This window comes from Myodes glareolus, chromosome 11 (assembly GCF_982192425.1).
Source record: "Myodes glareolus chromosome 11, mMyoGla1.1, whole genome shotgun sequence".
Classification (NCBI taxonomy): Eukaryota; Metazoa; Chordata; class Mammalia; order Rodentia; family Cricetidae; genus Myodes; species Myodes glareolus.
This window is the reverse complement of record NC_142036.1, coordinates 47,770,136-47,797,565: the sequence shown is the minus strand read 5'-3', so window position 1 is coordinate 47,797,565 and position 27,430 is coordinate 47,770,136. Positions and strand designations below refer to the sequence as shown.

At 34.3% G+C, this 27,430-nt stretch overlaps 1 protein-coding gene across 15 annotated transcripts in view; it reads left to right on the top strand.

Annotated features, from left to right (window-relative positions):
• The window catches only part of Gphn (gephyrin), a 351,833-nt gene that overhangs the window by 137,784 nt on the left and 186,619 nt on the right, over positions 1 to 27,430 (top strand). For 8 of the 15 annotated variants that reach the window (XM_087911715.1, XM_087911713.1, XM_087911716.1 and 5 more), the window contains exon 5: positions 18,416 to 18,510. In XM_087911715.1, coding sequence (XP_087767841.1) covers positions 18,416 to 18,510 — 95 coding nt within the window. Of the gene's footprint in view, positions 1 to 4,426; positions 4,466 to 18,415; positions 18,511 to 27,430 lie in introns of all 15 variants that reach the window. The other 7 variants (XM_087911714.1, XM_087911711.1, XM_087911707.1 and 4 more) reach the window with 1 other exon arrangement.

Here is a 27,430-nt window from a genome sequence, read left to right as displayed (position 1 = left end):
CAGAGTCAAACAAATGCAGCATTAACCAAATTCACACACCTTAAAATAATATTCCCCAACACACATGTATTATTATAAAAGAACAGATGCTAGAATAACAGAATAGTCTCACAAGATACATGTTAATATAATTAAAAACAAAATAGCAATATGCATTTAGTTGATATTAACACTAAACACAGATTTAGCTAGAGAACATAGTCTTACTATAAGACTTGAGAATATTCCTTTCAATCTAATTACAAACTGAAATCAATAATATAAATAATCTATATTCGATATCATCTGTAACTATAAAATATAATATTGGTCTAATACAAACTTTATTATAGTTTCAACAAATATATACACACATATATTACCATGAACTCAAAATAGTATCACCTTTTTAAAGTGACAGCATATTTATGATTTTATGTTATTACATGATATAGACTTCTTAGGAATTAATAAAATGGATTCAGAGACAAAATTATTTGGAATGCTTCTAATAATTATGTCAGTGTTATTTCCTTATAATAGAACATAGCAAAAGCATGCCTGCTATTAAATATGAAGGAGTGGTCTGGAGAAATGATTCAGGGGTTAAGATTGTGCAAAGAACCTGTGTTTATTTCTTTTCATTTTGGGCCAGTCACAGCTGCCTGTGACTACAACTCCAGGAGGATCAGATAGCTCTGGCCTCTGTGAGCACCTGCAATCTTGTGCACAGACACACATCCATACATATAACTAAAAGTAAAAAAAAAGTATGAAATGAAAAAATTATCCAATATGCTGGAATTTTCAATTTTAAATATTATTAATAGCACACAGGTAAGAATTGTCAGAAGGGATACTGGTTCCTTCAAAGGATGCTTAGAAGAAAGCAAAAAAATTTATGAAAGTTTACTGTTATCTGTTTAACTTCACTGCGAAAGTTTGACCAAATATAAAAACAAAAATGCAGAAGAAGCAGTTAAGAATTCTAAGAGGTTTAATTTGCATATAAAATGATTTTCAAAGAATCAAGAGACTGTAGTGATGGTTGTCACTGAGACAATTTTGTTGTCTGCCCCTCATATTTTTCACTTTTTTCCATCCGTTTGCAGAAAATATCTTAATATTCTTTTATGTAGCAATTCTCAGGATTGGACTTTATGAAGGAAAAAGATAGGCCTCTACTAAGAAGTGGTTCTGTACAGAATTTTTCATAGAGTGGAATTATTTGGCATTAAGTTTAAGTATTTGAGCTAGGTGAAATAGGTGCCAAAAATTCAAAATTATATGAAAACTGTTGTTAGATTTAATATTCTTATAATGTATCATTTTTACTATAATTTATCTCTTGCTTGCTATTCAGGACTCTATTTTACACATAGCCTTTTTATAGTGGGTTTGCTGAATAATAACTCCACTGGTGATGTTTAAGATATTCACATCATACACATTATTCTTAAATAGTATAGTTAGAAGTTTGAATAATTATATGACAGATGTGAAACTGTTTATAGGTCCTGTTTCCTTTTTTCATTTACTGCCTTGCCATTTTTAAAGCTTACTGACATTGTGCATCATTAAGGTGGGATTTTTCTTTGCAGAAGATGAATATCACTGTCAGAAATAAGTAATATTTAGAAGAGTGAGAGATAGCTTTTATATAATACTCAAAGCAAATCCTTGTATAAACACACCTTCCCTCCGAGGTGCATCACTGATAATGTTAACAATTTGTTGTAGCTTTATTCAGATTATGTTATTACCCTTTGTCTTATAAATATAAAATATCTTTGAATTTCGAACTTACTTTTTAAGACACAGAAGGCAAAGCGTTTCCAGAAACTATATAGTTTATGTCACCCAATTCTGACATCTCTGTAGCACAAAAGCAGCTATAGGTATTATAAATGATTGAAAATTCCCAAATCCAAGATAAGAGATATTTATCCAGGAACAAGAGGCAGGCAGAACATCAAATAGACCAGACCAGAAGAGAAAACCCCATGTCACATAATACTCAAAACGCTAAATGTACAGAACAACAATTTTAAAAAAAGGATATTGAAAACTTTAGCAGAGTAAGATCAAGTCACATATAAAGGCAAACATATCAGAACTGATGTTCTATACATCCTGAAAGAGCACAGATGCCAGCCCAAGCTACTGTACCAAGAAAGGTTATCAGTCATAAACAAAGGAGAAAGAATCATTTTATATAATAAAAACAAGTTTAAGTAATTTGTTACCACTAAGCTACCTTTACAGAGACTACTGAAAGGAAAACTTGGGTCAGAAAAGAAGGTTAAATGTGCCCAAGATGGCACAAGAAATAAACAAACAAATAATTTGATAGTATTTAATCAATAGAGGTTTACAAGTTATTGATTGAGGATGACTATTTTTTTAAAATTTTTGTAAACACTAAAGTTTAACTTTCATATACAGTTTTTACTTGTCTTTAAAGGCTATTTTATTATTTTCTTTGAATCATTTTAAAATGTAAAGATGATTCTCAGATTGCCAGTAGTCTGAGAAAACATACAATAGGCAGAGTCTGGTTTCTGGGCTATAATTTACTAACCTCATGTTAGTAAATAGAGCTCTCCTATCCTTTTGGTACTAGTATCCTTATCTGCTAACCTACAAACTCAAAATATGTATGAGCTTTCAGAATACTCTGGGACTTTGAGATTAAGAAAAAGAATCCTGTTGGGCAGTGATGGCAATACCTTTAATACCAGTACCTGGAAGACAGAGGCAAACAGATCTCTGTGAGTTCCAGGACAGCCAAGGCTGTTACTCATAGGAACCCTGTCTCTAAGAATTAATGAAAAAGAATCCTTCCAAGAAATTTAGCTTCCTCAACTTGAGTGTATAATATATATGTGCTTTTCATGATGTTAAAGTTACAGAGGAGAATTTCTCTATGATGGGTCTGTGAAGTTACTTACAGGGAAAAGGCACATACCACCAAGCCTGAGGACTTTTGTTTAAACCCGTATGGTGGAAGAAGAGAGCTGTCTCCAGAAAGTTGTCCTCTGACTTCCATTTTATTTTGCAGTTCATGTGTGCACACACTACCCCAAACATGCATACAGCATAAATAAATTAATTTTAATGTTTGTTAAAGGTCTCCATTAAATTTACCATAAAGATACAAAAGTTCACAATAAATTTACTGGAAGGTTGTATGAAGAGACTCTTAAAGATGAAGCATAAACCTAAGAAAATAAGTAATGCATGATATTAGTGATAAATTCTATGGATTAAAATACACCCAGGAAGGATGATTAATAGTTTAGGCAGGAAAAAAAAATCAATGTAATTAAAATAGGCTGTTCTTTAAGGAAGATGACATTTAAGCGATGACCTAAAGGAGTAAAGGGGAATAAATCATGTAGAATTATTATGTCCCTTTAATGTGATAGAGTGGAGGTATAGGGTGACTGGCTTATATTTTAACAGGAAACTAGTTGGGAGGCAATTAATATAGTATAGATGAAAACAAAGAGAGTCACTTAGATCAGAAGAAGGAGGGAGAGAAAAGAAAATTGGAGGTTTGGAGAGAAGAGAAAGAGAGGGGAGAAGATGGCAGGAGACAGGAAGAGTTTGATTTGAGACCAAGATTTCACTGTGTAACCCTGGCTATCCATAAGTGCATGATTCTCCTGCCTTAGCCTCTCAGGTGCTAGAATTAAAGGCTTTGGCCACCATGCCTAACTAGTTGATTTACTTTGAAAGAAGTAACACATGGAGTAAGAGTGAGAGAAGTCAGGTAAAAGAGGCAGGATTTGGCTTTTGTGATTTGAGGAATGAATTGTGAAATTCCATTTATTAAAATAAAGAACAGTGAAGAAAAGATAGACATAGGGATTTAAATTACTTCAGTCACAGAAATGTGAACTGCCTTGGAGCTCAAAGAAAATGTCTGCATAATTTTTGAATCATTGATATTAATTAAAATCTAAGACAAATGATGAGATCACCAAGCTATTAGCTAGAATTAATGTCTACTTATTGGTTTTACTGGCCCCTGATGTTTTTTTCCCCTAACCCACTTTTTAAAAGGTAGGTAGTTTCTAGAAATTATCCCCTCTGCTTACTCATAAAAAATGGAAGGAATCTCACTGAATCAGAACATTGACCTGAACAGAAAATACCATTAGTTGACCATCCTCAAATTTTGCCTTGATGTGAATTTTCCTAAGTACCTCCTTGCTGGAAACTGTTTGCACTGGAGGTAAGTGTGAAATGGGAGGTTGTGGGGAATGATGGGTTGAGGGCTTCCTAAACCTTTCTCAGACCTCAGAAGTGGTTTGATTCTGAGGAAGAGAAGGTTCAGGCTGGTTCTTCTTTCCCTGAACCAGTTCATAGAGCCCTAACTTTGACCTGCTTTCCTCAAACTGGGAATCAGAAATCCCTTTTCTCTTCTGTTTTTCTGCTGCAGAAATTCCCAACATTCCCATTTTGTGGGCTCCAGAAAGGGGTAAGCGAAGACTTCAATCCCAGCCAATCATTTCCAGATTAATACTTTTTAGTGTTTTGGTTTATTTTATCATCATAAAAAAATGCTTGGACCCATTTTTCCCATCTATTTAATTTCCTTGTGGATTGTTATGTATCTATCTATGTTCTAGGGTCATTCTGTATCCTTGGGCAATAGAGTTCAGATCCATCTGCTATTTCCATTTGTGTGCTATTCTCTTGTGGACTCTCATACACAGTTTATGAATTATTTCCTAGATGGAGACACCCAATTCAGGGACTGTTTTCACTGCTCAGTCTCATCTTTTCCTGAATGGTGTTTTGTTCCCCTGCCGACAACTTGTCATTACCTTCCTCTACTGCTTCTGATGGTCTGCCATTGCTTCTCTACTGTCCTGTCTTCCTGCTTGATTGCCTTTGGATTTTCTCTTCTTTTTGCCTAATTTCATCTGCTGGACAATTTGTGTTCTCCACTCATTGGTGCTTTACCCATTAGCAAATGGCCTGGTCCCTCCATATCCATCTGCTATTTTAGCATTTTAGACTGCCCAGCATTGTCTATCTGCCCCTCTATCATTCTCCAATACTGTGGCCTACTAAGTTCTCCATCTGCCTGCCTGATTTTGCCCTGTCCATTATGCTTATAATATTGTAAATAGGTACAGATTATTTAGTACTTCTGCTCCAAATGCCTTGTGCCACTGGATTGTACTGCTGACTAGGTTGCCTGACTATTGCCTCATCTTCCTATTTGCTCCCACTGGCTGCACCATTATTTTATTTGAGTCATGGCTTTCATCTTCAGTGAATTTGTGACTTGCTGGTTTGTTCCTACTGCCTCCTTTATATTTCTCAGCATCTAATGAATCACTGGCATTGTTCCCCTGTTATTTCTAATTCTGATCAGAAGTTACTTCCAAGGAAAATTTTGCCTGTGTATTGTCCAAACATATCTTAAAAATAGAAAAATGCTTTGTTATTTAACAGCCCAGTTCGGATTACTCCTAAACTGATTTAAAACTCAACGACCACCTGTTATTTTTGCTTTTTAATACAAACCATCATTCTTCTCTTTTTTTTAAAGGATTTTTTTTTAAAAAAATGCATCATCCTTGCTTCAGTTATCTTTCAACATCATGTTATAGGTATTGTTTTCTTGTGTGTGGGATCTTTCATTAATTTTCCATGTTCTAAATTTATTTCTTAATTTATTTTATCTAATTTCTCAAGGATTTCTACAAAACAATTTAATTTTATCTTTTAAGTAAGATCAGAAGAATTTTTGGAACTTTAAAAGTATTAAATTTAATTTTTTTGTTTCTTCATAGTTCAGATAGATTAGATTCAGTGTTGCTCTCCTTTTTCTTTGGAGAATATAATTTCTTAGCCTCCCTGGTGATTTAGAGATTCTTTGGTGTATCCATCTTTCCCTTCTTTATAACTTCTTTTCTTGTGCATGAATGAAGATTTGAAATTTACATTTTCAATTCTTTACAAGGTGCTTGGCATCCATAAATATTTTGTGCTATGAATTCTGTGGTATTATATTGACATAAAAAACAAAAGATGAGAATCAGAGCATTTTGTATAGTTTACAAGTCTAAGAAGAGATATAACATGGGGTATTCACACGTGCATGCACATGTGTATGTGTAAATTTAAGTGTCCTTTATACAGTATCATTATGCTTGAAATGTGAAAAATTATAAGTGTTCATATTCAATTTTATTAAAGCAAATGTGATAGAGGAAAACTTTAAAAGAAAGAGATAACTTTAGAGACTATGGAAAAAAGTATCTATAGGATATTTTTAAGATTTCTGCGTTATTAAAGGAAATTAGTATGAAGAAAAAGGCCACTTTAAGGATGCCAAAATCATGCTTTCTGGTGCATTCCTTAATCCTAGTTTGCATTCCTTAATCCTAGCTTTTGGGAGGCAGAAGCAGATACCTGTGAATTCGAAGCCAGACTGGTCTACATAATGAGTTCCAGGCCAGGCCAAGAGAGAGCCACACATGAGACCCTGTCTCAAAAAAGGGAAAAATTAAAAACAAAAACAAATAAGCAAAGGAAATAAAAAATAGGAAGCATATTGCTTAAAATTTACCTTTTAAGTATAAAAATCATTAATTTCCTATTTTTCATTGGCATTCATAGAATCATTACCACTGTTTGTTGCAGAATCATCCAAAATAAGAAATATATATAATATATATAAGTGTAAAAATATATACATTTATATATATATATATACTTATATGAACCCTAAAATTCCCAATATCCCATCTCTAGACTACGGCAAACTTTATTTTATATTTTATCAATTCGGCTATTCTATGTACTTCATCTAAATGGAAACACACATTCTTTTTTGTCATCTGTTTTGTTTCACTTAACATCATGTTCTTAAGTTCCATGAGGTAACATGTATCAGAAGTCCATTCCTCTTTTCCATCCTTTGTATATGCCAAACTGTATCAGATCAGGTGCTGAGTAGTCACTTCAGTTGTGTCTGCTTTCTGAGTATTAGCAACATTGCTTCTGTGAATATTGGTGTACAAGTATTTTTCCCCTATTTCCTTTGGTTCTACCACCAGAAGTATGTGTAGGAACAAATTAATAGTAAAGAGGTCAGGAAAATTGCATAACAAACACGAAAAGTAGGTCAGTCCAGGATACTGGATACTGTGGTATTAAAACAAGAAATAAACTTTGGACAAGCTGTAAAAGGCCATGTTTTAAGATTTTAAAGTTTCTATATTCTATCTATAAAAGAATGAAGTTACATAGGTCTTGAGTGCTTTAGATACAGCAAGAATAATTCTAAAGGAGATTAAAAGTTTTTTTTAAAACAAGAGAATGGTGTATTTCATATCAAGTAATATAAGTGGACCTTTAAGAGAAGGGAGTTATTTGAAAGACAAAGTTTCAATGAAGGTGACAGATGAGGAAACACAGTTGTATTTAGAGGAGCCATCATTTTAACTCATCTTTCATCCTGAACACCAAATGGACTTACAAAGACCTTGCTAAAACAGCTCTAAGATTATAGATTTCAACACTTTGTGTATGTATAACACAGTGTGAGTGAAATCTAATATTTTTCTTCTACTGAAAATATTTTTTTCAAACATAGTATATTCTGATTACAGTTTCTCCTCCCTCTACTTCTCTCAGTTTCTTTCCCCCACCTTCTCTACCCTCTGAATCTTCCCAGTTTCTGTCTCTTATTAGAAAACAAACATGCTTCTAAGGGATATTAAGGTAGAACAAAACTAATGCATTGGAATCGTACAAAACAAACAGAAGGAAAAGAACTCAAGAAAAGGCACAAGAAACAAATAATAGATTTAGAGACCCACGTGATATTATGAGACAGTAACCTCCAGTGAGCTCATTGAATTTGTTTTCTGTTGGCCATTAACTTGTGGGTGTGCTGCTTGCCCTTAAAAGTAGTTTGTTTCCCACTGAAATTCCCTTGGAATAAATTTTCATTTGCAAGTGGGTATCAATTGGATATTGATTCTGGGTTATAGATGAGGATATATGTTCCCTTCTTTTAACTCTAGGACTCCATCTGGTACAGACCTGTGCAGACCCTGTGCATGCTGTCTCAGTGAGTTCTTAGGTGTGTTGATTCTGTTGATGCCAAGTCTAATTCTATACCTAGTGCCAAGACATAAAGAAATTAAGTTAGAGGTAGTCTTTGTCTTCAAAGTTTTAGAACTGGAATATTTAAAATAATAATTTATAAGGATAAAAATATTTTGAATAAGCAAGATTGTATGTTTCGCTTATATTCAGACTTCGTTGGGGTGAATTTTGTTTGTTTATCCTTTATCAACTAAGTCTCCTTAATTAACTAACACTGAAAACAGGTTGTTTTCAAGGAGAAGAATAAAATTTAACAAATTATTGCATTTTTAGTAACTACTACGTTTTGAATTTTTTTCTTTTAATTCTGATTCTTGAAGAGAAATGTTCAAAGTCAGAACGTTTGCATGTAAAGTAATCATTGCACTTCTCTAAGCCTCACTGATTCAGAAAGAAGAATGCCTTCTGGACTGAGGAGATGGCTCAGTAGGTAAAGGGCATGACTTTGAGTTCAACACTCACATAAAAGCTTGATGTGATAAAGTTTTCCCTGGCCTCTGAACATGCTTATATAGCCAAACCATAATACTTACTCAAAGGACCTGTAAGGTTAAAAAGTAAAAATATGCCCTGATTATTAATTTTTGTATCCTGCCACTTAAAGTGGTTATCAGCTGTAGGAGTTTCAAGGTAGAATTTTTAGGGTCACTTACATATAATCACATCATTTGCAAATACAGATACTTTGGAAGTCTCTTTAATTATAAGTTTCTTTTCTTTTGGGGGGTTTTGTTGTTGTTTTGTTTTAGTTTTCAAGACAGGGTTTTTCTGTGTAACAGTTCTGATTGTAGTGGGAACTAACTCACTTTGTAGACCAGGTTAACCTTAAGATCCATCTGCCTCTGTCTCCCAAATGCTGGAAGTAAAGGCATGCAGCACCACTGCATGTCTTAAGTCTTTTTAATTTTATAGCTAATCAAATCATGACAGATTAGATATTTTATTGGTGGCTATAAGTAGATGGCATACTTCGAAGTGAGTCATACTAACTGGATAGTAGAAGAATAAATAGTAGATTAATAGCTAATATTTAAAAAAATTGTGCTTAAATGTAATTTCAAACACACTAAGAAATCTCTCACTCTCACTCTACTGTGCCCTCTGGTTCTAGTAGTTGGTGACACTTTTCAAGAGTTTCTCATCATTTAAAACTTACTTGAATTCCTGATGTGAAAAAGTTCAGACATATTCATTAGCTTTTATTATGTGTTTAGTAAACTAGTCATGTAAACTTAGAATCCATTTCTCCTCTTTGTATTTATGTGTACTCAAACTTGAGTTCTGATTATTTTAAAACACTAGTAGAATAATTTTTAATCACTTGTGTTTTCATCTTTCTGACTGTCCTAATGTTTTTATTGTAGTAATATAGGTATAGAGAGATCAGAATTTCCTTGTTAAGAGAAAAACACTAAAATAGAATTTACATCCATATTTAGCATATTTTAGCATTAATAAATTAGTTTAAAAGATTATTCTTGCATTCATTCAGAAAATCACTTTTTAAACAGAGAAGACAGTGCTAATATATTTAATGTAGATATGTAAGATAAAAACATAGTTTTATTTGCAATGTTTATTCTGTTTTCTTGTGATCTTTGAACTCCTATTTTAATTTTAAAGAAACTGAAAGCACTGTTGTATGTTTTCTTTGTGTGATAGTCAATCTATGCTAATATTTCATCCTTATAAAGTATCAAAATCTTTTCTATTTCATTTAAAAATTATCCGCCAAATTTCTTTAACGTTGGTATATTCTTTTGAATAACTACTCTCTGACAAACTAGTAATTATCTAATTTTTCTTCCTCTCCATTTCTCTACAAAGTAGTACTCCAGGATATTTAGGATCTTGCAAACAGTGTGATTACAGTATAACCTTCCTTCTGTGAGCATTTTGTAGTACAAGATTAACCCATCCTTTTTGGTGTATAGCAATTAATAGTAACAGGCACTAGTAAACAATTCCTATTATCTCCTGATATCTTAGTCCCTTTTTCATATATTTACACACACAGAGAGAGAGAGAGAGAGAGAAAGAGAGAGAGAGAGAGAGAGAGAGAGAGAGAGAGAGAGAGAGAGATCTATATGTTAGTAGTGATATTTAAAAAAAACTAACTTTGGCAAAAAAAAAAAAAAGTCAGACTGGTAATAAAGAGACCATTGAAAGATAGTAAATCAGGACAGCATGATGCTTCAGCAGATAAAGGCAATTACCACCAAGCCTGAGATCCCAGGGTCGCAAGGAATGACTTAATGGAAAAGGTGAATCAACTCCCAAAAGTTGATTAAACTCTCAAAAGCCATTAAACTCATCTTGAATGCGATGAAATGTGTACCCCACACATACAATCACACACAAATAAATAGAATAATAACTTTTAAAGGATACTAAACCTCCTCAAATTGAAGAAGTGGAACAAAACTACTGTATTTCTATTTAGCAGCTATTTGGCAGGTTTCAAATTGATACAAGATAACTAGTTAGGTATCTGGTTATTTATAAATGCAAGATAACCTCAAACTTTCTTTTGCTTTAGAATGTTGTTTAGTAATTAAATTTTTACTGACAATTTCACAGAGTATATAATGCATTCTAGTATTCTCACTGAGAACTTTCTGCACCCTATAAGCCTCTCCACTGATGCAATAATCCATATCAGATCAAGTCAAACCAAATTAGAAAAATTTGGTTTAATGGTTACAAGGCTCCCAGATGGCTTTCCAGCCCCTCAGGGAGAAGACATAAAAAGAAGACCTGAAAACCACGTGTTTGTTTTCTGGGGGATGCTTTAAATACAGGAGGGATTATTGTTTGAAGGGCTCTGAAATGCAGTAGGGTTTGGAGAGAGATGAGCGAGGGGCCTTGGGGTGGAGTTTCCACCTGAACATTCCAGACTCTTTGGATATATAGATGCCAGGGACTGGGATGAAGCTCCCATCCATACCTTCCAGACTCTGGATATATGGATGCCAGGGGATGGGGTGAAGCTTACTCTTCAACATTTCAGACTCTTTGGATATATGGATGCCAGGGGCTTGGGTGAAGCCTCCATCCAAACCCTTACCTTCCTCCTTAAAGCCCTCCCTCCCCTGCCAACCCCTCTTATTAGTTTAGATCCGTGTCTCACATTCTTGTCCTTGTTTTGCTTTGTCTTCCACTGCAGTTAGCCAGTGCCATTTGTGTAGCCATGGATTCAGAACTCTCCATTGGAACTTAGTGAGCTTGCCAGTGGGTACAGGATAATAGTGACTCCTCCAACCTTCCTTTTCAGAATGCTTTTAAATCTAATATAATATTGTATACTTATAAAAAAATTAAGATTATTTTCTGTTCATATCAGCTAGATCTAACACTCCTGAGATCTGATTCTTCAAATGATCATAAATGAAATTTTTTCTGGCTGTGTAATATCTGTAATTCTGTATTGCATGTATAATTACTTGCATGTCAGAGGTAGCAGTTTTCTTTAAAAGATATTAAGAAACTAAAAGAAATTTTCCCCTGTATTTTTTCTCTTCTATTGCCTTCTGATCAAAATAAGACATTTTGTGAAAGAGATAAAAGGCTTTTAGATGCTTCTCAAAAATGTTAGTTAACTTCAAAGTTAGGTGACCGACCACCTGTAGGAAACTCCTATTTTATAAACAAGTTTACTGTTAAATTTCTTATTTATATGTTAATGTCAGGATATTAGGGGTGTTATATCTCAAACCCAGAATAGAAGACTAAATGAGGTGCTTGTTATATATCAAAGCAGACTCTGGAAGGCCATTTCCCTACCTGTTATTGGATCCTCTTGACTGGCATGCCCACCCTAAATTCTAGACCAGTAACTAAGAGATTCTAAACCTAATACAAAACAATATACAAAGAATGAATATTATGTATTGTCCAGGGAAAAGAAGAGGCAGAAACTTACATAAAAATTAGAATTACAGCCAGCATGAACAACATCAAACAAGAAACATAGGCTAAATGTTTCAGTAGTTTTCCTTTCCTAAGGAGTCTAAGTTTTATATTAAAAATGGCTTGGCTAAGTCATGAGAGGAAAGTTAACCTGAGTAGGGAAATAATATTACTTGAATAAACAGGAAGTGCAGTCAAGCAACTTATAAAAGGTGCAAGAAATAAAAAGGACAACTGGCTACCTGGGCAATCAACCAAAGACTCACTTGCAGCGTTGGGGCAACCAGTTTTGGCTAAGGCCTAGAGTAACCATTTTCTGCAGGAAAATTTGAAAAATCATCTTTCCTTGTCTTGGCAAGGCTTTGCAGTCTTTTTGCTTGTATCCTGCTTGTTCAGTCTGGACCCTGTACATTTGTCAGTAGTCGAGGCAGGGGACAGACAGTTCTTTGCCCAAAGACCTGTTTTTCCAAGAAGAAAACAAGCTCCAAGTGGAGTGTCTTTGGTGTCCAACATTCTCTCAGGAATAGATCAGTCCTGCCAGGAGCAATCATGCCTCATGTCAGTCATTTAAATTCATTTTCTACAGTTCTTTGAAGTTTTTTGAAGATTACCTATCTATGTGGGATACAATCTCTATGCCTGTAAAGAACCTGATTAGTCTTTTGTCATATAAGTATAACAAATATGGACATCGACTGACCTGTAATTCTTAATACCTATGTAACTTAAAGACTAAGGCTTCATATTAAAAAATTAAACCATCTTTAAACAAATGTGCAGCAAATGAGGACAATGACCTCAAAATATAAACAATATATAAGTATCTTAATCAGAAGTAGAAATATATAATGCAATATGATAAATATATCCTAAAATTGCATCTTAAGCAGAGAGAGAAACATGTATGCATACTATATGACATAACTTTGCATAGGTGCACTAATATTTGTAAACAGAAATGGAGCATATTCAATATAACAAATATAATTTGAATTTGTATCAATATACTATAATCTATACCAATGTAAATTATTTATAAATAATAGCTCAGAAGTAATCTCACTGTTACTTACTACCATTATTAGTGTGAGTAAGTTCACACTAATCTACATCAGAGTCACTTTACATTTGCACGTATTTGGATTTAGTTATTATGTATTATTCTATTAGTATTAAAAGTCATATGTTTTTATCAACAACTTTTTAGAGTTAGTGTTCCAGTAAAGTTTAGAGGTGAGCATGAATTTCATCAAGAATTCTCAATTGTTTATGATACACTTTCTCAGGTTATAAAAATTAGCAATCTTAGAAAGGTCATTTTAACTTTAATGTTGTCCTCGAAAAATAAAGGAAGGCATTTATGCTCTCTACGATACCACCAACATGTAAAGAATAAAGGAAATGGTCAGTTTTTCATGGCCAGTTAAAATTTCATTGTTAGAAATGTATTTAAAATCAGAACACGATGCCATATGCCTGCAACTCTGCATTTAGAAGGCTGGGCATAGGATTTTAAGGCCTGCTTGGGCCACATAGTGTGTTGCTAGCTAGCCTAAGCTACATAACAAAACCTTGTCCAAAACATGTAAAAGGAACAGCGGGCCGGTTCCCGCCGTCTGCCCGGCTAGCTTTACCCGAAATAATTACACGGAAACTGTATTCATTTAAACACTGCCTGGCCCATTATCTGTAGCCTCTTATTGGCTAACTCTTATATATTGACCTAACCCATTTCTAATAATCTGTGTAGCACCACGAGGTGTTGGCTTACCGGGAAGATTCTAACCTGCATCCATCTTGGAGAGAAGAGCTATGGCGTCTGCCTCATTGCCTTCTTCCCAGCATTCTGTTCTGTCTACTCCACCCACCTATGTTCTGACCTATCAGGCCAAGCAGTTTCTTTATTAACCAATGAAAGCAACAAATAGAAATAAGACCCACCTACATCAAAAACAATTCAAGCAGGAAAAAAATATAAAATATTTATAAATTAAATTTAAATACCTTGTTTAAAGAAAGTGGGTACATGTTATCTAACCCTCATTATTTTGCCACTGACTATTTTAAAGCATTATCTGAAATCAAAATCCTAATTTCTACTATATTTCTTTTAAAGGAAAAAAATTTTGCTAATCAAATTAATAGTATATGATTACCAAAGTTTGAAATAGTACCATAATATAATTATGTAAATAATCTCAAAGTTTTAGTGATATCTTTTTAGCATTGATAACAGTTTATATATACACATTAGCAGACACAGATGGTTCTTCCTATGTTTTACTACTATGCATAATTAAAGGTGTTTTCTTACAACCTCTCTTCTGTTTGGGTTTTCTAATGCCTTACAGTACTTTGTCTTGTTTTATTCTGTTAGGTTTTATTCTCTTATCTTATTCCTTGTACTTTTCCATTTACGGCTATAGAACTTGCACCAGCTTTTGCCCTGTTTTTTTGTCCTTCCAATCTACAGCTTACTTTGTTTTTTGCTCGTAAAGATCAAAAGTCTCCCTTTTCTTCAATAACCAGTGCTCTTACATTTGTGTTATTGTTGTAAATTTTCTATGTTCATTTCTGCTTCCCAACTGCTGGTTATAAGTGTGTATAGTTTCCTATTATCCCTGTTAATCTATCTGATACAATCAAAACTAATAGGTTGTACATAGAACTGGAAAACAGAGACAGAAAACACTTACTTTGCATGAGTCCCTGGTGTATATTAGGTAATTTATTTATGACTTCTCAGTCTTCATCATCCTTTTAAGAGGTCATGGTATATTTTATTCTTAAATACACAGAAGTTCAGAAAGCTTAAATATTTTCCTCTCAAATCTAGATAACTGTATATATTTATTTCTGTGATTCACTATTGTTTATTGAGCATATGCTAGGTGTTACCCACTGTACAGTGTGATGCAATAGATCCAACCCCCTTCTCTTAGACAGTATCTCTGTAGTAGCATTGTATAACTTTACAGATATTGAAGCTTTTGCCATACTAGTCATTTTAAAAATAGAAAAAACCCAGAATAGATTATAGTGCTATATGGAAAAGATGCATTAGTTAGAGATATAAGAAAGATTATGTTGGTAATTTATTTAAGAACATCGTACTGAAAACATATTCTTATGTCTTGACCTATAAGAATCTCATGGTTTGTTCCCTGCCTTCCCCCAGCTCACCATGATTCATACCATAATAACTTAAAAGCAAACTAACAATGCAGAAATTATTCGGTCTTAAGATCAGAAATTTTCCCTGCAGGACCATTTAAAGAAAATCACAGTATAATGTGACCATACCTCAGATACTCATCATATAAATAGAAATTTTACTGAGAGATTTTTTTATGTCCAATGGTAGACCGCAAAAGTAATTTCTAATAAAATAATTCTCTGGAAACTAAAGTGAGACATTTCAGGTAGAATTCAGTGTTCTGGCAACATTCATGATATAGTCTAGAGAATCTATAAAAATTGGCAAACTATCTCTTCCATGCAATTTTCACATTTTTTTGTTAGCTGTAGGTCTCAGCTTATACAGTTTATTTAATTCATCACTGAACCATCACATCCTTTGAATACTACAAACATTATTGTAGACTCCTAATAAGCAATGTTTCTCAAGTAGATAAATTTATATTTTAGTCTCTATTTTGGATTAAATATGCCCATATGACTATTTTTTGCTATTTCCCTACTTGTCCTTAAAATACGCTTTTCTTCTTGGGATACATAATCTTTATGTGTATCTCCTTATAGTTTCTGTTCCTAGAAGAAAATACTGGAGATTGAATTTTTAAAAGAAAAATAAGTTTATTTATTTCAGTTTTGGAAACTGAAAGTCCAAAATAAAGGAAAATGGCTGTCTTCAGAAGCAATTATATGGCAAGCTGACTCTATATAGTTCCTTCCCTTCGGAACTGACTCCAGGAGACCAGCATTAGTTAACATTGCCACACAGAGATCCAAGCTACTAAAATGAATCTTTGGGAGATTTGGTATTTAAAACCATTCATGTTAAGCACTGCTTGTGTGATGACTTTTTACAGTAGGAAATAAAGTGTTAATTCTGCTAAAGAGGTCTTTTTATATTATGCTCAACTTCCCTTTGCTTGTTCCTGAGACATTGTAAACTTTATCAGAACAGTTTATGACTGAAGTAATGTCTTCTATCATGAGGCCCCAAACTTGCATTGAATAGGTTGGCTTCAAATGGTGAAGACTGAAGTTGACAACTCATCATTTTTCAACTTTGAACTTAAATAGTAGCAACTCTTTTAAAAACTTTGGAGTTAAAATTTCCTTTCTCAGCCATGCAGAGGTGGCGCACACCTTTAATCCTAGTTCTTGGAAGGTAGAATCTGGCAGATCTCTATGAGATCGAGGCCAGCCTGATCTACAGAGTGAGTTCGAGGATAGCCAGGGTTACACAGAGAAACCTTGTATCGGAAAAAAAGAAAAATTCCTTTTTTATGGTACCCTTGAATTAAAGCAGACTTCATTAAGAAGCAGTTTGTTGTTAAGCATTACACTATCCTGAGTGCAGTGAACCAGGAGAATTATCAGTTCTGGGAATCCTATATTTTAAATGCATATTAGGCACAAATTAGTATATATGTCCTACAAATTACATTATCAGTTAGTATCTGGCACATATTTTATTTGCTTTAACAGTTTTGTCAAGTTGTCAACTTTTGCTCAGAAGAAAACCGTTGGCCAGAGATGCAGCCTTAGCTATCACTGCTGCTGAACTGTTGTCGCTGTTCTATCATTATTTATATTTTGCTTGCTTTTCCTCATACTGAAATTCTCAATTTTTCAAGTTTTACTTCTTGGTCACTTCCAATTGTAACTTCCTTCATTTATAGAAACTGCTAGAAATGTATTAAGTCTTGTGTTTTATTCCTAATTTTAGCCTAAAATTTACCTTTACCATTAAATACAATGTGCAATCATAGTTCATATTCTGTAATTTAAGTGTGTGCCCCTTCACAAATATCAATGTCTTACAAATTAAAGGTTTGAGGCAACACTGTGCAAAACAAGAATATTAATGCCATTTTCCCATTATATGCTCACCTCATTTCTCTGTGCTGCATTTGGAAATTTTCCCAATAGTCTAAACTTATTTATTATTTTTATGTCTGTTGATCAATCAACAGCCAACAAGCTCAGGCTAGAGTCTCCTTTTGGAATGTAGTTATGACTTCCTGAAGGTTCAGATGATCACTTGCATACTTTTGTAACACTGTATTTCATTATTGTTACTTTTTTAGATATAATGATATGATGTGCTTAATATGCTACATGATAATGTAAACAACTTTATATGCACTTAGAAACCAAAAGTTCATATGATTTGCTTTATTGTTTTTTGGCTTAACATTGTTGGTCTGAAACCAGACCTGGAATATATCCAAGATGTGCTTATATTCTGACTGTTAGAAAATGTGGTTTTCCTGTCTCCTTCATTAACTTAGTCCTGGTTTAACTACCCTTCATCTTAAGAATGGTGGATCATAACTATTGGTATAATAAATACTATCACTTTATTCCTTTTTTAGAAATCTAATGGCTAATTTGTAATAAAAGTAGAAAATATAAAATTCTTCTTCTAGCTAGTTTATGGCAAATCTGATTTTTTCTCTCTTTAATCATGTTATAAAATCATAGAATTAGGAGGAATGTATTTTAGAAACCATTTTTATTTCGGTAGCAATAGGCAACTTGTCAGCTGGGTGGTGGTGATACATGCCTTTAATCTCAGCATCTCAGCACTCATGAAGTAGATGCAGGTGGATCTCTTGAGTTCAAGGCCAGCGTGGTCTATCAGAGTGAGTTCCAGGACAGGCACCAAAGCTACAGAGAAACCCTGTCTTTAAAAAAAAAAAAAAAAAAAAAAAAAAAAAAAAAAAAAAAAAAAAAAAGGAACGATAGGCAAGCTGTGGTTGTAGCAGTGCCACAGCTCAGAATGCAGCTCCTACTTTAGCATGTGCAGGGCCTTGCCTTCCATCCTCCATACACAAAACAAAAACCCTAAGAGCCAGAAGTAATGCCCAGCTTTCTTACAACTCTGGGATCTTTTGAATTGTCACAGCTATCTGAGATTTTCTTTTTTCAAATTCAGTTATCGGACAAGTTGAGTTTTCTATCAACTACTTTGCAACCGTAAGAAAAAGAATAACCTGGGACTGGTAACATTCTCTGGGTTTTCCTAATCATTAGCTTATGTTCAGTGATCCTGAAAAACTAAGCCGGCTGGCTTTAAAAATCTAAATGGTTGAGGAACTACAAAATATGTTTTATCTTGAAGTGGAATTTACTACTCTGCCTTTCTAGATTTTTGGATAATTTACTCAGTCTGCTATTTAATCTTTAATTACAGGCCACAAAAGAAGTAATAGAACGGGAAGCGCCAGGGATGGCCCTGGCCATGCTGATGGGATCACTTAATGTTACACCTCTGGGCATGCTCTCTAGGTAAGAAAGCCACCCACAAATTGCAAAGAAAGTGAACTCTTGACTACAAATCAGTAACCTAGAACAATGAATCTAAGAGAGTTTAGTCACAAAACTTAAGTTTATCCCTTTTTATCCAGGGTTAGGCATCTTAGTATGTTCTGTAGCTAAATCTCAACCAATCCCCACCCCCCCTTTTTTTGGTTTTGGCTTTGTTTTTGTTAAACTTCTAGAGATTGTTTTAACACTGTTGAAAGCCATCAGTCCTAATGCATAAGAGTTGAGTTCATCAAAATGTAAAGTTACTCTTTTTTTGTTATTGTTTATAATCACCATTGATATTCATTAATTGTAGCTAGCTGCTAGTTTAATGCAATGAACCTGCAAATTTTATTTAAAAATCACTTATTCTCATATGTAGGCACTTTGATTTGAATTTATAAAGAGGTATATTTATTTGCAGTCATAAAAAAGATAATCTCTGAGTAATTTAGTATATTTATATTGCTCTAATGAATCAGTATATTATTATACTAAATTAGTATATTTAAAACAATATTTTTGTTGGCATAGATGGTAACATCTATATTGGATCTGGTGGTTTCTTACTATTTTAGCAAATCCTAGATTATTATCCTATAAATGAAATAGTATATATCATTTAAAATAAAACTTAATTTAGTCAGGATGCTTTTAATGACCTTTGGTATTAGACATTTAATGTCATGATAGCTCAAAATACACAACTTTATAAGGTCCTAACTTTATAATCACTTCTATTCTGTGTGAAATATGAATATAAAAAGCTAAGCTATCTATTTAATTAATATATAGATGTTATTCAAAATGGCTTTCCTCTTATTTGGATTAAGTTTATAGTTCATTGTGGCAGTCATTGGAGGTTTAGCTATAAGTGAATCAACAATTATTATATTTTCTTTACTTTCATAAATATATACAGTTTATAATATTTAATAAGTGAAAAGGCAATTAAAATGAGAGATTATATATATATATATATAATTAGTCTTTTTTGAGAATTTTATACATACTTTGATCACATTCTCCTTCCACCAACTCTTCCTGTGTCCATACCCCTTACCACCATGTATTGGGTCTTCTTATTTTCACCCTCATCAATACCAATGTGTACTGCATAAATATTCTTAAGTGTGTGGCCTACTGCTGGAACAAGCATACTAGTTTTTATCAGGGGCTACATTCTTAGGAAAAAGCAAATATTTCCTTCCCTACAGCTAAGAATTATCAATAGCACTTCAACTAGGGGTGGAATTTCATGTCCAACTCCTCTTTCCACATTTAGATTTTGTTTCACTCAGATTTGCACAGGTCTTCTGCCTGCTGTCTTACTACCATGAGTTCATATGTGCAATATGCCCTGCTGTGTCCCGAATAAACTGTCTCCTTGTAGATATCCACTGCCTCTGGCTTATACATCTTTCCATTCTGTCTTTGTCAATGATACCTGAGCAGGTTGAACATTCTTCTGTCTCTTGTTTTCTGCTTTTTGGCCAGTTATTGGTCTCTGTGTTGATCATAATCTACTGCAAATAAACATTCTCTGATAAAGTATAAAAGAGAGTTCTTAATCTATGGATTTAATGATATATCATTGGAAGTTGGTTTAATCCTGTGTCCACTTAATACATTATTCAAATAGTTTCTCTCCTTCACATTATATCATCTATCTTGTCTTAGATTTCTGGCCCCAAAATGGTGCCTGGTATATGGATTTTGTCTTTTGGACCAGTCCTTAAGTCCTATCAGAAAGTGGTTAGTTACTCCCCCATGACATTCTTGCCATGTTTGCACAAGTGGGCAGTATCTTGCCAGACTAGGCATTATTGTAGTTCATAGGTATCACAGCTCAAGATGATCGATGATTACTTTCCTCCTCCAATAACTCGCATAGCACCATCTAGTATTATAAAAGTTATTTAGTAGGATTGAACCTGCCAGATGTGCCAACTGAATTCTATCAAGTTCTGTGGCTCAGGCATGTGATATCTTCAATAGTAGGGTCATACTATCATGTTCTGAAGGTAACCATGAGTATTGGCAATGGTCTGTGATACCTGGTGGTTTTTGGAACCTCACTTGCCAACAACTCCAAAAAACATTATCCCGTTCCTGGGATTTGAATTTTTTTATGCTTCACATTTGGACCTAGGGAGTTTAGTCTAGTGTTTCAATGAGGGTCTCTGTCTTTATCTCCATCCATCGCCAAATGAAGGTTCTATGGTGATATACAAAATATTCGTCAGTATTGTTATGGACCAAGGCCAGTTCAGGCACCCTCCCCTCTGCTGTCCAGGGAACAATTTGGGGACCTCTCCTTGAACATGGGAACCCCTCTAGACACAAGGTCCCTAGCAAACCCTAAAATGGCTCCTGTAATTAAGATATTTACTTCCCTGCTCCCATATCCACCCTTCCTCCATCCCACCCATCCCATCCCCCCAAGCTTTCCCCAATCCTCCCCTTCTCCCCTCTCTCTACCCATCTCCCCTTACATCCTCCCCACCCCCGTGCACCCAAGAAGGTGAACCTAAAGAAAATCATATAGTTATCCTCCTGGATACTGGAAGTAGATAAGATTTCCTGGATTTCTTTAAGGGATTTATTTGTCTCCCCTTTGATGACTCTATCATCATCTTGAAGTTGGTTTTAAAGTTGTTTTCTTGTGCTTCAGCTGTCGGAATATTCATAACTTGTTATAATAGGACAATTGTGCACTGCTGGTGAAAAATTGACCTAGTTGTTGCTGATTATGTTCTTACACTAGCATCTAAGTATCTGGGTTAGAAATGAATATAGGTCTAGGAGCCAATTTTTGTTTTTGTTAGATAGGAGTTGTTTTTTATTGGATTTTTTTTTTTGTTTTGTTTTTGATTGTTTGTTTTCCCCTTGGTTTCTGTTTCCTCTTTGGTCTTCTGGTCTTTGTAGTCTGTTTTTCTGGCAACCTGCATGACCTCTGGTCTCCTGATAGGAGTCTCCATCAGAGTTGGGGACTGGACTTCTGATAGCTTGTGTGGCCTTTTATTCAGAAAAGGAATCTCTGTTCTGATTGGTGTGACCTGCACTTGAACAGTGAGTACCCCAAAAACACACCTGTGTAGTGCCAGTGACACAGCAAGGAGTGCAGGTGTTGGGATAGTGTCAGCAGCTTGAGTCTTTCAGCTTGGAACTGAGGCTGTTTTTGAGGTGAGGTATTTCAAGGGCAGGTGGGTCTCTGACCGGCATGTTCTGTTCCTGAGAAGTGTATGTCTGCCCTTGTAGGGACAAGCACATGTCAGGAGGGAGTCTAAGGAGGAATGTCAATGGCTTGGGTCTTTTGGCTCTGAACCAAACGAAGGGAATGAGAAGGTTCAGATGACAGATGGGGTCTTTCTGTAGGTGCCATACCTTCCTGATATCATAGTTTCATAACACGATGGTCATGGACGTTTATTTCTTTGGAACCATAAATCCTTCTATAATTTGTCCATTCATAATGTATTTATTGTAACCACAATAGGAAAGTAACTAAGAATTACACTGTCAAGTTCTGCCAGAATAAAAGTTTTCATGAATTCACATACTATTCAAGCTGAGGTGTTTTGTGTGTATGAATATATACATCATACTTATGTTTTAAAAATCTATCATATATTTCTTGAAGCCTTGCGTATATGTGTGAACATATATTCACAGTTCACAGTAGAGCCCAGAAATTTTTCTAGTTCATACATACTATTAAACATTATATACTTTCTTGTGTCTGTACTCCAGGAGGTTTGGCACACTCTCCAATTTCCAGGGGCCCTCATTCCCACTTAAACCTATGTGAAAGACAAGTATATTTCTTACATAGTATTAATTCTTTTTGCTTTGTGTATTTCTTTGCAACTATAACACCCTTGGAGCAAAGGAATAAAAACTTTAAGGAGAAGATATTCTTCCCACCTCAGGTCTTCAAACTGTAGTCCTTTTCCATTTCTACTTGCCAGGAAAATGGCTGACTTTTTTTTTTTCAAAATGGGGACTTATTTTATTAAGGGCACAAACCTTTAATCCCAACATTCAGGAGGCAGGCATTTCTCTGTGGGTTCGAGACCAGCCTTGTCTACAGAGTAAGATCCAGGACACCCAGGGCTATACAGAAAAACCCATCTCACTAAACAGAAAACAAACAAAATGCTAAAGAAATAAAATTAACTAAACTTATATTTTTGTATCAGCGAGTCAAGATGCTTTAATATAACTTTTGCAATATTAAAGTATCATGGGTTATTTTAAGTAATTTACATTAATAGTATTACCATCTTGAAGAGCTTTAATTTTCTCTTAACCCAAACTAGATACACTTAGTTTATAAAAAGCAGTATAGAGGCAACTAAAGATAGCAGACTCTGATGTAACTATTTTATAATTTATAAACCTATTCCGAAGTTTGCAACTCTCAGGGTGAGTTTTAACTGATAAAAGTTATGACTAATTTTTATTTCATGAAAATCAACAAAATAGACAAACCTTTATCTAAACTAAACTAACCAAAAGGCAGAGAGAGAGTATCCAAATTAAAAAAATGAAAAAGGGAACATAGCAACAGACAGGAAATCCAGAGCATCATCAGTTCATATTTCGAAAACCTGTACTCCACAAAATTGGAAAACTTAAAGAAAATGGACAATTTTCTGGACAAATATTATTTACCAAAATTAAATCAAGACCAGATAAGCAAATTAAATAAACCCATACCTGCTAAAAAAAATAGAAACAGTCATCAAATGTCTCCCAACCTAAAAAGGCCCAGGACCAGATAGTTTCGCCACAGAATTCTACCAGGTTTTCAGATTACCAAACTCTTTTTACGAGGCTACAATTACTCTGATACCCAAACCACATAAAGATTTTACTAAGAAAGAGAATTACAGACCAATCTCACTCAAGAACATTGATGCAAAGATGCTCCATAAAATTCTGGTAAACCAAATCCAAGAACATATCAGAAAAATCATCTACTATGACCAAGTAGTTTTCATCCCAGAAATGCAGGGATGGTTCAACATACAAAGATCAGTCAGTGTAATCCACCATGTAAACAAACTGAAGGGAAAAAAAAATCACACAATCATCTCATTAGATGCTGAAAAGTACATCAGCAAAATACAACACCCCATCATGATGAAGGTCTTGGAGAGGGCAGGGACATAAAGAACATACCTAAACATAGTGAGGGCAATATACAACAACCCAACAGCCATCATCAAACTAAATGGAGAGAAACTCAAAGCGATCCCACTGAAATCAGAAACAAGACAAGGTTGTCCATTCTCTCCATATCTCTTCTGTACAGTACTTAAGGAATAAGACAACAAAAGAAGATCAGGGGATACAACTCAGAAACTAAGTCAAACTCTCACTGTTTGCTGATGCTATGATAGCTACTTAAGTGACCCCATAAATTCTGCCAAGAAACTTCTATAACTCAGACACCTTCAGTAATGTAGCAAGATGCAAGAGTAACTCAAAAAAATTAGTAGCCATTTTTTACACAGATGATAAATGGGCTGTGAAAGAAATCAGAGAAACATCACCCTTCACAATAGCCAAATAACATAAAATATCTTGGAGTAACTCCAAACAAACAAGTAGAAGACTTATATGACAAGAACTTTAAGTCTTTGAAGAAAAAAATTAAAGCAGACACCAGAAAATGGAAAGATCTCCCATGCTCTTGAATAGATAGAATTAACATAGTAAAAATTGAAATTTTACCAAAGGAAATCTACAAATTTAATGCAATGCCCATCGAAATCCCAGCAAAATTCTTCACAGACCTTGAAGGAATATTTAACTACATATGGAAAAGCAAAAAAATTTAAAAACAGCATAGTCAAACAATCCTGTACAATAAAGGAACTTCTGGAGACATCACAATCCCTGGCTTCAAATTCTACTACAGAGCTACAGTTCTGAAAACAGCCTGGTATTGACATAAAAACAGACAGAAGGACCAATGGAATTGAATCAAAGACCCAGATATCAATCATATACCTACAAACACCTGTTCTTTGACAAAGAAGCAAAAAATATAAAATGGAAAAAAGAAACCATATTCAACAAATGGTGCTGGCATAACTGGATATCAACATATAGAAGAATGAAAATAGATCCATATCTATCAGAGGACTGATCTTCAAAATATACAAAGAACTTAAGTAATTTGTCATCAAAAGAACAAATAATCCAATAAAAATGGGGTACAAGCTTAAACAGAAAACTCTCAACAAGAGGAATCTAAAATGGCTAAAAGACTCTTAAGGATGCTCCACATCCTTAGCCATCAGAGAAGTGCAAATCAAAAGAACTCTGAAATTCCATCTTACACCTGTAAGAATGGCCAAGGTCAAAAACACTGATGACAACTTATGCTGGAAAGGCTATAGGGTAAAGGAACACTTCTGCATTGCTGGTGGGAGTGCAAACTGGTACAGCCCTTTTGGATATTAGTATGGCGATTTCTCAGAAAATTAGGAAACAACCTTCCTCAAGACCCAGCAATACCACTTTTGGGCATATACCCAAAGGTTGCTTAATCCATGCCACAAGGACATGTGTTCAACTACATTCATAGCAGCATTATTTGTCATAGCCGGAACCTGGAAACAACCTAAATGCCCCTTGATCAAAGAATGAATAAGGAAACTGTACATTACTCAGTGGAGTACTACAGAGCAGAAAGAAATAATGACATCTTGAAATTTGTGGGCAAATGGATGGATCTAGAAAACATTATATTGAGTCAGGTAACCCAGACCCAGAAAGACAAATATAATATGTACTCGCTCATAAGTCCCTTTTAGACATAAAACAAAGAAAACCAGCTTACAATTCACAATCCCAGAGAACCTAGATAACAATGAGGACCCTAAGAGAGACATACATGGATCGAATCTACATTGGAAGTAAAAAAAAGACAAGATCTCCTGAGTAAATTGGGAGCATGGGAACCATGGGAGAGGGTTGAATGGGAGGGGAGAAGAAGGAAGGGGAGCAGAGAAAAATGTAGAGCTCAGTTAAAAAAAAAAATTTAAAAAACGGAAAAAAATTTGCCATTTTCTAAAATGAAAAAAAATTAAAGGGGAAAAGAGTTACATCATTCCACTGACATACTTACTGCAAGCATGTTCTACCTCCCAATAACTTACTCAGCTGTGAACTTATCAATGAATTTATCTATTGAAGGCATTAACATGCAAGCTTTCTATGCACAAGTCTCTAGAAACAGATATTAATTAGAAGCATGAGATGGTGGAAGGGGAGAGGGATGAGGAGAAGGAAGTGGAGGAAAATATATAGCTTAATTAAAAAAAAAGAATAGATAAAAATAAAATAGAAAATAAAACAATTAAAAATAAGATTTATAATGACAGTACCTATGTTTTACTTTATATTTTTTATTGCCCTTTTGTAAGCCAGTTGTTTCAATATTGAAATTTTTAAAAGCAGCCATATATGCATTGTTTGTGAAATCACCATGTAAACCCAGAAAAAAAAAATGCAAGCTCCGAGAAAACCTGTACGAGCCTTACTTATACCTTAGGCTGTTCTTCAACATAGAAATTGCCTATAATATTATTTTTTAATAGGAATCTTGGAGAAATGGATATTGTTATTTCTAACATTACCACATTGTAACATTAAGTCTTTTGTTTTTGATAAACAAACATAAGACATTGAAGAGCAAAATATGGCTTATTCAAATAAAATAAGCAATTGGTAAGATGTGATAAAGACCAAATGGTAAACGTACCTGAAAATGTTTGTTGTTGTTGGGTTTTTGTTTGTTTTTTTATTGTTTTTTGTTTGTTTGTTTGTTTGTTTGGAGTGGTCTAAAGTGCCAGATTAAAGCCATGAGCCTAGAAAAGGGTTTTTAAAAACAACCTAAAGATTACTAAAGAACTAATGAAAAATATTTATAACATATGACCAAGAGAAAACAATTTTTGACCAAAACTAAATATAGCAGTACAACATAGAAAATATCTTTTGAAACCAGAAATAAACTCTGAAAGTATGATAACTGAGCTAAACATTTAAATTTAGAGATTCAGAAGTAGATTTGAACACATATAAACAATATTGTTGACCTTGAGAATTCTGAGGAACAGAAAGGTGAATACCCATGAGTACCATTCAGCAGATGTTATAGGAGTTCTAGAAGGAAAGGGGAAATGGAGGTAGAGCTGAATGTTTAGTATATAATACATGAATCTGCAAGTCCAACACATTTGGTGAATTTCCAACAGGCTAACTTCCAAGAACCTCACACTAAAATGCATTCGAATCAATGTATCTTTAGACAAAACGGAGAAAGGTTCTGAAAGCTGACTACCTCAGTAAAGTGTGTGTGTGTGTGTGTGTGTGTGTGTGTGTGTGTGTGTGTGTGTGTGTGTGTGTGTGTGTGTTTGGGTTTTGGCTTTTGAGACAAGATAGCATATAACCTAGGTTAGCTGCTCTTGAACTCTTGGTCCTCCTGCTTCATCTGTTCTCCATGTGCTGTGATTATAGGTGTGAACCACCACATCTGGTGAAAATAACCTCTTTTTTTAATAAAACACAGGATTATTAAATATTATGACACGTGACTATTATGTGAGTGCTTGGGAGACAGAGACAGGAGGAAGGAAGAAAAGGAAAAAGAGCAAACACAAGCTAGAATATCTATGAAAGGAGTATTAACTCTATATCACCAGCCTTTAAAAATATGCTAATTGTGCAGTGATTCTTGCTTTTTAGTGGATGAGAGACTTTTATGTCTATATTGACAGGTTCCTCTCTCTCTTCATGTCCACAGTTTCTCTGTGTTTCTACCCTGCTTTAGTAGTACAGAATACTATAAAAACAAGGCTTTAGATATATGTCAATACTCGTA